A 14,864-nucleotide genomic window follows, 5' to 3' on the forward strand; every position below is an offset into this window, starting at 1 on the left:
TAGAGAGATGGCAAAGCCACACAGCAAAGCGGTCTGGGCCAAAGCATTTAATTTTACTGATCAATAAATTAATTGTGTTCCAGCTTGAATCGATATACTTTAAGTTCCTGTTTATCACATTGAAAACTCATCTTTCATGGTTTCTTTTGTACATTTGTTTGTACATTGTTTTGATGAATTGAACAAGGTGGACCCTCTTGTAAACAAGTGTAATGCTTAATTGGGTCGTCCACTCACAGTTAACAGTCTTTGTATTGAGTTTGTGCTTGAAATGTACTGTAATTCTGCAAACTGTTAATAAATAACAATCAATATTAGTGTTTTTGGGCACACTTGTAATATAATCGCTGCAAACCTTTTCCTGTCAAGGAGCCCCCCCCCCATATAGAACTTCATAGCGACCCAGAATAGGGGAAAAGAGACATTCACCACTGTCTGAGCGCAAGGGTTTACTGGAAATGAGGGTGGTGCTGCATGTGTGAAAAGTTTTTACAGGTCGCAGTTGTGCTGTAGTAGTTTGCATTATTAGATTGTGAAATTACAATGCACATTTCTTGCTAGAAATGTTAAAGGCCTGAAACTATATCCATATATTTTAATGTCCAATGGAAATGGGTTGGGAGTGAGACTGTGTTATGACGCTGTACAATAGACCTAGCTACAGTAGTAAATATGAAACCCCTGTGTCCTTGTTAATTATTGTTTTGAAACAATCTCTGGTGACTCAGTCGTCTCATTGGACCTGAAAATTAATTATTTTCCAACGGTGCACCTGTTGAGCCACTATTTCATCACCACTGGGCCAGATGGCATCACTCACACTCACACACACACACACACACACACACACACACTCACACACACACACACACACACACACACACACACACACTTTTGCTTGCACATGGCTCGTTTAATTTGCACGTTTACAAAGGTTGTCAAAAAAACACATAAATTAAAAATAACTATTTAATTGAAAGACCTAGTTTATGACTTTAATCAGTACAGCAGTGGTGAATCCATCAGTGCAACATGTTCATCTGACAGGACTATCCCCTTGAAGCGCTCTACCAGAGTATGCTTATCCATGTGAGGCAGAGAATGACAATTAGAGTTCTCATCGGGCTGAAACTTAAGGCCCGGCCCTAACTGGGCCCTAACTGATCAGGCCCGAGGCCCGGCCCGACTAATTAGCATAGATTTTAGGCCTGACCCGGCCCTAAAACGTCGGGCCTGGTCGGGTTTGTGCAGAATTTGAGAACTCTACACAGAGTAAAAGTGAAACGCCAGTCAGCACCATCTTCATAATAGATAAATACACAACAGAACTATTATTTGTATTTTTATTCAAATTCAATATATATATATTTTGTTTCATGGACCCCGAGGCCCGGCCCGGCCCTACTGATTAGCATACATTTTAGGCCCGGCCCGGCCCTAAAACGTTGGGTCGGGCCTGGTTGGGTTCGGGCAGAGTTTGAGAACTCTAATGACAATGTCATCGATCGGGCGACTCATCTGGGCAACATGTTGAGTTGAAGTGAAAGTTGATTATTTAATAGAGCTTTTTCATTCATTCATTAATTTGGTATTCAAGTTGGTATGAATCCCCTGAAGTTGGAGGTGCCGAGGGTGAACAGGAAGGGTGAAAGCACTGTGACCTGTACAGTACAACGTCTGACAGTGAGGTAGTCCGTGATCCAGGCCACCAACCTTGTCTTGGTCAACCTGCATCGCAGCAGCTGACACACACACACACACACACCAGTGTTTGATTACTTGTCTGCAATGAAAGGTATGGCCCTCTTCCTGGCACACATTGTAACATGTCATGGAGGGCATGGACCTTCGCATACATACAGTCTTGTACACACAGGGATGGATTAAGGAGTGAGGACACCTTGCATGGACATAGCTTTTATGGAGACCGCTCTGCTACCAGTTATCATCCTCTATTCTTTTATGGAGACCGCTCTGCTACCAGTTATCATCCTCTATTCAGTGCACCCCAATTCTCCTGGATAGATGGGCCTTATCCTGAATTAGTCGAGAGAGGCAGACTGTTGACTCAGGCTATTTTCAAATGCTTCTGCCATACAGTTTGCATTTGTTACAAATGCAAAGAATGTAAAGCCTGGCCTCCACCCAATTCTGCTTAATCTAGTGGGCATGGCATAAATCTTACTGTATAACAAATTAGTCGATGCCTATCAAGTTTGCTGGGTTTGCTAGATCTGACCTAATGCACACATCAAACTGGGTGTCCATGAAATTCAAAGTTTCCAAAGCCCTGCCTCTCTCTGCCCAGATGGGCGGTGTGACACATTACGTAATGACATGATTTGACAGAATGGATGACAGCACTGTGTATAAAATGTAAGAACTGCACAAAGGTAAATGGGAGAGGGGGTTAGACAGAGGACAGTCATGACGGCTTGTGTAGACACCCCCCCGCTTTCATACCTGTACTTGTATTTGACGCTGTTCTCTTCTTTCTCTCCTTTGTATTCCTCACCTAACTCCTCATGTCAGATACAGGCACAGTTTAAGCTGAACAGAATGTACAAGCCAGGGGACGTCGTTCTGGGTGGCTTGTTTGAGATCCATTTCTCTTCCGTCTTTCCAGAGCTGTCTTTCACCTCCAAGCCACACGAGTTCAGTTGCTCTAGGTGAGTAGCAATGTAACAATGAAATTGTTTGACCGTGGAATCCCATCTGAAAATATCTTTTTTGCCAGGAACCACCACAAGAGAATAAAACAAATTGTTCACAATTTGTCTAGATTTTCCAAATTTCCGTTTGAAATAGCCAATCTACAACTTGTAGATCAGCTATTTTTGAATGATTGATGATGAAATAGGATTAAAGTTGTCAAACTGATTTTGATGATATTAGCAAATCTGGAGAATCGGTAACTTCTTGCATTGATAGATAGTAACACAAGAATAGTTGATGTTGTATGTTTCTACAATATATATAATATGCATTGTTACAGTGTGATGTTGTGTGTTAGTGTTTACATTCGAGGGTTCAGGCAGGCCCAGGCCCAGGCTTATGCAATAACTGAAATCAACAAAAAACCCAGCTTACTGCCCAATGTGACTCTGGGATATATCCTCTATGATACCTGTTTGACGACTGAAGTTGAATTCCGTGGAGCCATGTCACTGGTCAGTGGGAGAGAGGAGCACTTTCAATTGGATGAGAGCTGTGTTGGGTCTCCTCCCGTGCTAGGAATTGTGGGTCCTGGTACCTCATCGAGTGCTATTGCTCTCTCTAGAATATTAGGTTTATACAGAGTACCCATGGTAAGTTTCCTACTTGAATGCCCTGTCACCATGATCTATTTAATTTTGTTTATTTGGTTATTCACAAATGTAAAATATGATAATTAGGCCAGTCAATCTAAGCTAAAAAAGGGGTTGACCCAAAATACATTGCAATAGTAATCGTTCAAGGCCATAGCCACTTGCCCAAATGTGATGACCTCATCACATTTGTGAAGACGGCTATGGACGTTTTTAGCCGAAGGAGTGTTTTTCGTGCAAAACGAATGCTTGCAATTGATTCAGAATCATGAATAACCCCTAGTTCGACATGTCACATGCTACTTAAAGCATAATTCAAATTTGAAACTTTTGCCTTATATAGGTTTTCAATGGTACCCCAACCCTAAGGATCATAAAAAAAAACTTGAACGATTACTATTGCAATTTCTTTTGGGTCAAATCTTAGATTGACTGGCCTAAATGTATTGGTCCTTCTTACAGCTTGAAAGACATATTTAGAACATATTTATTTGCAGGCACCACATGTGAACAGAGAGGGCAGACACAATGCATCAGTGTTAGAAGTATGACTTTTGACTTATGGCTCATAGGAATCCTACAGCCCCCTGACAGTGTCGCTGTCCATGGTGCTATTATACATTGTTATAATAATATGGGGTAGGGCAGATTGTGTTATAATAATATGGGGTAGGGCAGATTGTGTTATAATAATATGGGGTAGGGCAGATTGTGTTAAAAGAGCACATTGTGCTCCAATTGGTTTCTGAAAAATTCAGATCACATTTAATGTAATTTAAAAAGGCAATGCCTGCCCTCCTTGTTTAAAGAATAAAGGCAATCTAGATTTGTTTATCTTGTTCTTTCCTTTTTTTCCTTTTTTTTAAAGATATTTTTATTTAGACAAACGTGTCATACAAAAAACAAAGACAGGACAACAACAAAAGCAACAAAACCCCCATATTTTCTCAAATGTTGCTGGGTTCCTCTGTACATTGTATACAATCTTTTCATGAGTACAATATGAAGTTAACTCGTTCAACTAATGTCTCTCTGAAAGGGAGAATTTTCAGATTTCCAGTTTTTAAGAATATGTCTTTTCCCAGCTGCACCAGCCAACAAAATAAAGTATGTCTTATGATGGCTTAATGTGAGTCCCTGTATGTCACCCAATATCCAGATCCTAGGATCAGGTACTATGTCACACCCTACTACTTCTGAAGTTGTTCTAACTATGTATATATATATATATATATATATATATATATATATATATATATATATATATTTCCAGAACTCCTCCAAGCATGGACAGCTTATGAAGCATATGAAGTAAATCTCCATCAGAGATTTTGCATCTCTGGCAGTTGGGGGAATCATTATTGAATATTCTGTGTAATCTATGTGGAGTATAATAGGTTCTATTAAAATGTTAATCTGCATTTGTCTGTGTTTAGTGGAGATTAAGAAAGTCTGAGAGCACTCAAGCAAGTTATGCCAATCAATGTCATCATAAATAAACCCCACATCAGCTTCCCATTTTTGCTTTACAGGCATAGTATTGTAGATACTGCTTGCAGGGGAAAGGTTTCACAAAAAAAGAAGAAGAATGTGTATAGGCCTATCACAGAACAGATGTTTTGTGCCCTTTTTCAGATAAGTCACTATGCTGCTTCCTCTACTCTGAGTGACCTGAATCAGTTCCCGTCCTTCTTTCGAACAATCCCAAATAATGACTTTCAGGTAAACAGTTCAGTACATGTTCCACACACTTAACAAATACCTCTAGTGAGTGTAATTGATAGTGTATAATCTGTGTCGGTCCGAGATTCATCCAATGGTGGAAGAAGTACACAGATGTTTGTATTAAGTAGAAGTAGTAATATCACAATTTACCTATATGACTAGCCTGCATTCAAAAACGTACTACTAGTATATATATTCACGTTTTTATGTTTTACTTCTTATTTTTTTGTCTAAAAACAGAAGCTCTATTTTTGAATATCTAACCTAAGCACTACCTCAGAAAAAACTGATACACAAATCTGTGTTTTTTTTTGCACACTATTTTGTCGAGAGAATAGGGAATATAGAGACCGATTCATTTCTGATCAGATTCAAATTCTTTAGGTTCGAGCTATGCTGCAGCTTATGATGCGGTTTGGATGGACCTGGGTAGGATTGCTGTTTAGTGATGATGCCTATGGCCGCAATGCTGGCCGAACCTTCCATTCTGACCTGGCCCGGTCTGCTCTGGGTTGTGTGGCTTATTCAGAAGCCCTGCCCTGGGTCAATGACCTGGACAAACTGGACAGGATTGTCACTGTCATGAAGGAATCCACAGCTCGTGTGGTCATTGCGTTTGCATATGGAACCTATATGATAAATATCATGGACGAGGTTTGTTTTATTATCAGGGAATTGAAATGTATGTATGTAACCTTTCTTTGACCAGGAAGGATAGTTCCGATGAGATGAGAAACCTCTTTTGAAAATAATTATTATATATGAAATGGTTATAAAAAATTTGAAGTAAGTTACACTGAAGGAAATGCATTGCTTCATATATCATATATTGTGCGTGCGTGCGTGCGTGCGTGCGTGCGTGTGTGTGTGTGTGTGTGTGTGTGTGTGTGTTTCCACACCATCAACAGGTGGTAAGACAGAAAGTGACAGGTCTGCAATGGTTAGCGGCTGCAGGTTGGACGACATATACTCATTTCCACACTCCTCGCTACATGCCGTACCTGTTGAGCACCCTAGGGGTCGCCATCCATCGTGGAGAGATACCAGGATTCAAGGACTTCTTGTTAAAAATACATCCTCGCAATGATCCTGACAATACACATGAAAACTCCATAGTGAGTAATTCGTTATTTCAAACATTTCTATTGTAATTTTAGCATTTACTGCAGCTTTGCTGCCACTCCCCATCTCTATCCCCTATTCCTGTCACCATAGGCTACTGTAGGACTACACTATCCAATAAACACAGAAAAAGCCCCTGGTGACTGATATTGTCCTTCTAATGAATGAGGGGGCTGTGTTTTTCAATTACTTTTTCATTTTATTTTATCATTTATTTGAAGAAGAAGAAAATAGTAAATAGGCTACACACAAAATATTGAATCAAGTAACGTAAACACTGTCTGGAATGCACACAAACGGCTAAGTAGATAAGTAGTTAGAAATGAATATCCCCTTTTTTGTGTAAATCCGCAAATGGCAACAAACCACTCCATTCCCATTGAAAAGCATTGTCAGAATCTGCCCTCATGGGCAGAATCAAAGTTCGGTGTGACTGACGGCACTCTTAAGTCTTTGCGTTTCTTTAGGTGAGGCAGTTTTGGGAGCACACATTTCAGTGTAAATTTGCACCCCTTCCGTCAGAGTGGGTGAATGCTGGTGGAGAGGTGTGTACTGGACAAGAGGACCTAGGAAATTCAGAAACGACCCTTGTGGATGTGTCTGACCTGAGGCCAGAGTATAATATATACAAGGCTGTGTATGCTCTGGCCCATGCCCTCCATGACATGTTGCAGTGTGTGCCAGGAAGAGGGCCTTTCATTGGTCACAGCTGTGCCAGTTTGCAGACAATACAACCATGGCAGGTGTGATATGAATGTACAGTTTAGTCTCCTAATGTTTCTAGTTGTATTCTAATTTATAATAATAATACATATTTAAATGTGACATTGGTAAATTGCATGAATATGGTAGGATGGAAAAACTAGGTGGCGCTATAATAGGCCAATGTGAAAAGGGTGCCATTTCTTCTTACGACTTGGATGGCAATTGGATGATTTGAGGCATTTTGTTCCAAAAATGTGTTTTGCAAAATTCACTTGTTGGTGGCGGAATATGAAATATGAAAACAGTCTATTTCAGTTTGCCAGTGCAGTCATTATTGTGAATTCCCTTTTTGAACAAAACATCGACTTTTCACCAACAAAGCAATAATGATAATAATAATCATGCCAAAGAGCCATACTTGAGCCCAATCTACTGTATATTGAGCTCAAGTACCGCCCACACCTGATCCCTCAGGCACAGATGGATTGTTTTGTAAATAATGTAAGGGTGAAGTTTATACAACAACGGTCCATCTCAATGTAACTATTGTGCATATTGTATGAAGTAGGTTTTTGAAAGTCTCTTCAGCTTCATAATTTTACTAACAATTTCTAGCTTGTATATTACCTGGAAAAGGTCAACTTCACCACGTCATTTGGTGATGATGTATCATTTGATGAGAATGGTGATGTTTTACCAATCTGGGATATCATGAACTGGGTGTGGCTCCCTGATGGAAGCACTAAGGTTCACAATGTGGGTGTGGTCAAGAAATCTACCTCCGCAGGTGAAGAACTCATCCTTGACGAAGACATAATCTTCTGGAACTTTGAATACTCAAAGGTTACTAAAATAGCTAAAATAGCTAATTATTTCATAATTTGAATGTAATTTAGTTTGGACTGAAATAGATGATTTTTTTTACTTTCCTCTGTAGCCTCCTCGGTCAGTGTGCAGTGAGAGCTGTTCCTCTGGAACCCGTGTGGCCAGAAGGAAAGGGCAACCGGTCTGCTGCTTTGACTGCATTGCTTGCTCTGAGGGAGAAATCAGCAATGAGACCGGTAGGTTTACATCATGTAATAATGTACAGTAGGTTATCTTTAGAATTTAGAATGATACTGTACTTGTCTGTCCCTTTACTTCTCTTTATTAGACTCTAGAGAGTGCACCAGTTGTCCAGAGGACTTCTGGTCCAGTCCCCAGCGTGACCACTGTATCCCTAAGAGTGTGGAGTTCCTCTCCTACAATGAGGCCCTGGGTATCTCCTTGACAACTATTTCATTATTAGGCACACTTATCTGCACCACCGTCCTGGGAATCTTCATTTATTATCGAAACACACCTATGGTACGAGCCAACAACTCCGAACTCAGCTACCAACTTTTGATGTCACTGAAACTATGTTTCTTGTGCTCACTTCTGTTCATTGGCCGTCCCCGGCTCTGGACTTGCCAAATGAGGCATGCAGCATTTGGTATCAGTTTTGTGCTGTGTATCTCGTGCATCCTGGTAAAGACTATGGTGGTGTTGGCTGTGTTCAAGGCCTCCAAGCCTGGGGGTGCAGACATTATGAAGTGGTTCGGTGCCATGCAGCAGAGAGGAACCGTTCTGGGTCTTACTGTCATCCAGGCAACAATCTGCATAGCCTGGCTTGTGTCTGCCTCACCAACTCCTCATAAAAACACACAATACCACAGTGATAAGATAGTCTATGAGTGTGCTGTGGGATCAGCAGTTGGTTTTGGAGTGTTGTTAGGTTATATTGGTTTACTGGCTCTACTCAGCTTCTTCCTAGCATTCATGGCAAGGAATCTTCCAGACAACTTCAATGAAGCCAAGTTAATCACTTTTAGCATGTTGATCTTCTGTGCCGTGTGGATAGCCTTCATTCCTGCATATATCAGCTCTCCAGGCAAATATGCAGATGTAGTGGAAGTATTTGCTATTTTAGCATCTAGTTCTGGTGTGTTGGTGGCATTGTTTGGACCAAAGTGTTATATCATCCTTTTGAAACCAGAGAGAAACACTAAGAAGTCTATCATGGGTCGAGGCACCTCCAAGACATAGAAGCGGAAATTCAATCACAAAACAGTTCATCTGTGTGTATTTTATAACGATAAGTTTATAAAAAATATATTTGATTGTTAATAAGTAGTATAATCTTATGTCTGCCAGATTAAACTGAAATTAGTAATCCAGTTAGAGACACCAACATGTATTATCTATCTTGAAGAAAAGTTGATCATACTACTTTAAGTTTGTGAACAGACCAATTAAAAAAGAACAAAAAGAAGAAGAGTCAAATCATGCGTTGCCATGACATTGGTCCAATGGCTCTTTATTTCAAAGCACATTCGGTCATGACTGTGCTCAAATCAACCCCAACCCTAAACCTAAAACCTCACACTAACCTAACATTTGTCGGACTATTGGAGGTTCTAAATGGTTTGTCAGACTAATGGGCAATTGTATATAGGGTTCAAATTGGCAAACGTACCCTTTCATAACACTACCAACCATTACATGTAGGCCTACTTGTTTTTGTTTTCTACAATTTTTGAAAATTATGTTTGAAACTCCTGGCCGAACTCTAGAAGCTTGCACTCAGCTGCTATAATAGAAATATTATTAATAGAACCTACCATTAATTGAATGTCATGCAAGTCTAAATCTTTTTGACATTGACATTTTTGAGGGGCGCTAGCCTCTCCTATGCCCAGCTATGTGTGTTTGTGTGTACCACATTTTTGATTATTTGATTGGCTAAGCACAGAATGTGCTGTATAATGATTTATGATGATGTAAATGACTAAGAGCGCCCCTCACTTCACACAAGTGTGATTTCTATTTTGTATTGCTGACTGTTGTTCGAGTTGTTTGAGTGTTGAATTTGTAATGGAGCACAATGGAAACTCTTCCAAACTCTTTGTACTGCTGTACTTAAACAAATGTGTCAATAAAATGTTCAATCCATCGCTCAGATGGCCTGTGCTGTATGTAGTCAGTCACCATTATGCAGAAGGAAGGCAGGAAGAATGCATGCAGTCTAGAGCCAAATTCCAATACCCAAAATCTCGGCCACTCGCTCACTCCCACTCGATCACTCGGGGTCATTCCAGCTTGACCCGGAAATGGTTAACGTTCCGATTGTTAAAGTGCTCCATCGAGGACATAGAGTATATAAAAGGATAGAGACTGAACTGGCGCGAAGCTCCGCCCCCCCAGCTATTCATGTCAGTGGAAGTTGCTCAGTGGCGTTTTGAAGCACCCGGAAGACTGCCGGAAGTACCGTCTCAGAACGTCTACTTCCGCATTTGACCACCAAATTTTGGTGGTCAAATGCGGAAGTGCAACCGAGCGCTCAATGTTAAAGCCCAGCTGCACGGGGTTTCCCGGTCATGAATCCACGGGTTTGATTGATTGATTGAAGAATGTATTAACAGTTTGCAGAATTACAGTACATTTCAAGCACAAACTCAATACAAAGGCTGTTAACTGTGAGTGGACGACCCAATTAAGCATTACACTTGTTTCCAATAGGGTCCACCATGTTCAAATCATCAAAACATTTAGAGACGTACAAATAGACACTTCTATAGACAGAACAGGAATTCATCATAAAGGAGGTAAAAAGGGAAAAGAAACATATACGGTGAGGGAAAAAAAGGGGGTGGGCGGTGGGGGGGATTCACGTTCAGCTCCGTTAATATGTTTGTTTCCTGGGAGGAGCTGCGTTGGGTCCCCAAGTCGGCTCCGTGGCCGTACCTTGAGTTGGCTGTGTGGCCGTGACCGTCTCTTGTGTTGTCCTTGCGTTGGGTCCCCAAGTTGGCTCAGTGGCCATACCTTGAGTTGGCTGTGTGGCCGCGACCGTCTCTTGTGTTGTCCTTGCGTTCGTGTTTGGGGGATTCCGATTTTACAGGGGCCAGTTTCGAATTGCAGCCGTCCGTAGGTGCCCTTTGAGAGCGGTTTTGAAGGAGTCAAGGGATTCGCATGTCTTAATGACAGTTGGTAGGGCGTTCCACATTTTGGTGGCATAGGAGCGAAAAGAATTTAGACCCTTGTTTGTGCCGAATCTGGGTTGTACATGGTTCGTTGCACTCCCTCTGGTGTTGTGGGTGTGGACTTCGTTAACATTAAGGAAGTATCTAGACAGGTACATGGGTATCTTGGTGGTGTATCGAATCTTGTGGACCAGACCCATTGCAAGATGCTGTACTCTGTCGTCGACCCTAAGCCATTCCAGCCTGTCGAAGTGGGCAGGGGTGAGGTGGGTTCGGGGGGCTAGGTCAAGTAGGAGCCTGACCAGTTTGTTTTGGGAAGTCTGGAGCCTGGTTTTAAGGGCCTTTGAGGTGCTGTGGTACCAGGAGGTGCATGCATAGTCAAAGGTCCGCCTGTAGTCCCTCCTCCTACCACTTGGGCCGAGCGCCTCAACATTGAATAGCCTCACTGGCCCCTTGATCGAGGAGGAGAGTGGAGTCGAGTGGAGGAGCCGAGTGGGCTCTCCGAGACCGCATAGATCGAGTATACATCAGGTGCAGGCTCGGTGGGGTATGTTGTCTCCTCGCTGCGGATTTCCGCATCACGTGTACATGTTTTTCCTTCTCCAGTGACATAACATAAGTCCGCCTCCTCCACATGTGGCACAGAAAACACTGCTTGAAACCCGATACTATGCACCCCCCCACCCCTCATCCACTAGCTGCCGGTGCCGGCCGCTGCGGCTGATGAGACGCTGTCGCTGACCCAACACACACATGCACACACACGCACACACATTAAACTAAAAAGCTTTGCTGTTTGTTGAAGAGACACATTTTCGCTGAATTAATAGAGCTTCAGAATGAAGCCTATAGCCTATGTGAAAGTGAAAGGATTGTTTCAGCCATAAGCGGCGGGTGGATTTTACCTTTAGCTAGGTGGGACGACGACGACGCAGATTTATTTATTTATTTCCCCCAGATGGTCTAACAATGTCACGATTTGACCAATTTATTACCAATCTCGTACACCATTGCTCACGAAAGCAAGATCCAATTACAGCCACTGCATCTTACCTTTTAATTAAAGTAAAAGTAGTCTGAGGAAAAGGAACAGTTCTGTTCCCCGGACATTGTTTTGGGATATTTTTGGTGAGATGGCTCTGCTTGTCAAGTCTCAAGTGACGTCATGGCTCTTTACAGACGGGCCGACGGTACACAGACAGCAGCCTCTCCGCTGACTGTGTTAGTGTTGTGTTGCTGCAGGAGACGGAGTGTGAATGAACCGTGCGGTCACTGGAACAAAGCCACCGTATTAGCATTTGAATACCTGTTCTGTGAACACCGTAAAGGTGTGTGCCTACGTGACAAAATGACCAGGGGGAGGGGATCTTCAGCCTTAATCTCAGTGGGTGCTATTTGGCTTATTATTTTTTCAGTGGATGCCCAAGCCCTCAGGCACTCCCAAAGTTGACGCCGCTGTTCACAATCATATAATATAAAAGTGTGCGCATCCTGGCGCTTATTCACTATTTCAGGAATAAATAGCCTTGTTGCACTGCATGTTACCAATACATACACATTGGCCTCGGTTACATGCACAAAAATGAATTGTCTATTCTGTAGACTGTACGGCTCTGGGTTCAGAGTTCCAGTGATCCAGCTGTGTGACACTGTATTGTTCCACCACTTTTGCTTTGGCAATGTAAACGTATGTTTTCCCATGCCAATAAAGCCCTTTGAATTGAATTGAATTGATTCACGTCATAAGTGATCGCGGAATGTGCCGTCGCTTTGAAATGACAGCGGAGTACATTCCGATTCTAGAGGCAAATCCACTCCACCACTCTGGCCCAATCCCAATCCACTCCCTTGCTGACTCAATGAGCCCTCACTGACTTAGCTGCGCGTTCATGTGAAGTCTGCGAGGGCTTGAGGGATGTCCCATTTGAAATCGGTAAGTCAGTGAGGGCTCAGCCCCGCCCCTTTATGTGCCCTTTGCCAAAGTCAGCATCGATGCTGACTTTGGCAAAGAAATTACCCACAGTTCATAGCGTTACCAGGCGAATGAGGGGGATCCTCCGAACGTCAATCATTTAAGTATGCAAATTAGTTATGTATCGCGGTTAGAATGTCAACAAACACAATAGTGCTTTCTCACTGTTCTCAAAGGGAGACGGAATGGAAGGATAGGCTATATATTTAATAACAATAATATTAAGGAAAACATGACGAGAAATGACTAATGAGAAAAGTAAAATAATATGGAAATGCAATTTATAATGAATATTATTATATATGAATATTACAACCCCTATCACACAGGAAAGTATATTTATGAAACTAATAATAAAACGATCAGCTTAAATACTAAAATAGACATGATAGACATGTATAAAAGGCCAAGCATGTAGGCACTGGCTGTGAATAAGGACAGTTTGTATAAAGTGATGCAAAGTGAATGGCGGACTCATATCTTCAAAGTGCTGTCCCATTCCTTTCACAACAATTTGGAGCCCTTGCAGCCTCTCACCCTCAAGCACTTACAGCTGACGTCACTAAAGTCAATGAGGGTTCAGGGCTCAGGGCTTGAGGGAGGCAATTGGGATTGGGCCTACGTCCTCGCATCGAATCCTCTCCTCCTCCACTCCTCCTCGCTGGGGGCGGAGCCGAGGAGCGAGTATTTTCCTCTTCGGTTTTCAAAAGTTAAATATTTAGATAAGTATAAAACATTTTGACCTGCCCATGAACTTCTTTGTATCATAACACACTATGGAACGGTTCAGCCCAATCTGACCTGGAATGTGCAGGTTGTCCATCTCTCTCTCACACACACACACACACGCACGCACGCACGCACACACACACACACGCACACACACACACACACACACACACACACACACACGGGTGGGTGACGTGACATGCTGTCCTTTGCTGTCCTCAGTGTCAAACGCATATAAATAAAAAATATATTTGTCAAAAACCTTCTGAATATTGTGCAGGACATTATGCTTCATGTGAACATACTCAAGATTAAAACATTTCATTCCTCATTTCTTCAGAATTTTCAACCAAACATAGCAAAACTCATATGGTGCGACTGTCCTGGCCCTGTTTCTCAAAGTAGGAACTTGAATAAAACTAAGGGGAAAAAATGCTAAAATTATTATAAAAATTCCATAAATATAATATAGATGTCTATTTGTGAGCCTAATCTTTTCAAAGTCCAAGCATAATGTTTTCAGTCATTTCTGATCAAAAAGATTTTGTCCCCCAAACCAAAATCATATTGTGTGACACCATTTTGGGAAATTTCAACAGGCAATTGTTTGGACACCCATTGGGATAGAAAGGTCCTTCTTCAGTAAGGCTGCTCAGCACTTGCATTACAATAGCATGACAGGTGTCTGTGGTGAATTATCATTTTAACATTTCCATGAAATACGATCTTGTTGGAACGCTGACCAATGCGACTCATCCGAGTGTCTGTGGGTGTGACACCTTTTTCATTAAAAAAGCTAAAGTTATTCGATTTTTTTGGTCATAATTACATGTAAATCTATGTTGCTTTGTTATAGCTAGCATGTTGTTAGCATGCTAATGTGTAGCTAGTAGCCTCAAGGTTATGTTAAGTGCAGAAAACATAATATGGTGTGACACTATATCATGATGGTGTGACTGTCTGTCACGCCATATGACTTTTTTGTCACACCATATGATGCAAACTGTATTTTCCTACAGATATAACAATAAATAACAAAGACCCATGTTTCTTTTGTCCATTTAAACATTTGTTTTAAACAGCTTCACCTAAAATCTGCAACTATCCACAATAAAATGTGTTTAATTTTGTTTTATTCAGTCATTGCATGTTATTCAATGTTAAAGCAATTTTCCTGTTGCAGTTTTTCCTGAGTAATTGTTTAATCAATCTGTAAAGTTCTGTACTCACTATTAGGTAGGTTAAAACACAGTTTGCTTTGAAAAATGAAGATATGATCATACGGTGTGACACTAAATCATT

At 41.5% G+C, this 14,864-nt stretch overlaps 1 protein-coding gene across 1 annotated transcript; it reads left to right on the plus strand.

Moving 5' to 3' along the window:
* Positions 1-5,441: 5,441 nt before the first annotated feature.
* LOC306924361 (extracellular calcium-sensing receptor-like) lies at positions 5,442-8,927 on the plus strand (the record flags this gene model as incomplete). The annotated part of the gene is made up of 4 exons (XM_079502855.1): positions 5,442-5,687; positions 7,476-7,703; positions 7,798-7,921; positions 8,014-8,927. The coding sequence occupies 4 exons, from the start codon at positions 5,442-5,444 to the stop codon at positions 8,925-8,927; spliced, it is 1,512 nt and encodes a 503-aa protein (XP_079358981.1).
* Between the last annotated feature and the right edge of the window lie 5,937 nt (positions 8,928-14,864).

The sequence above is a fragment of the Electrona antarctica genome (assembly GCF_951216825.1).
Source record: "Electrona antarctica genome assembly, chromosome: 6".
NCBI lineage: Eukaryota > Metazoa > Chordata > Actinopteri > Myctophiformes > Myctophidae > Electrona > Electrona antarctica.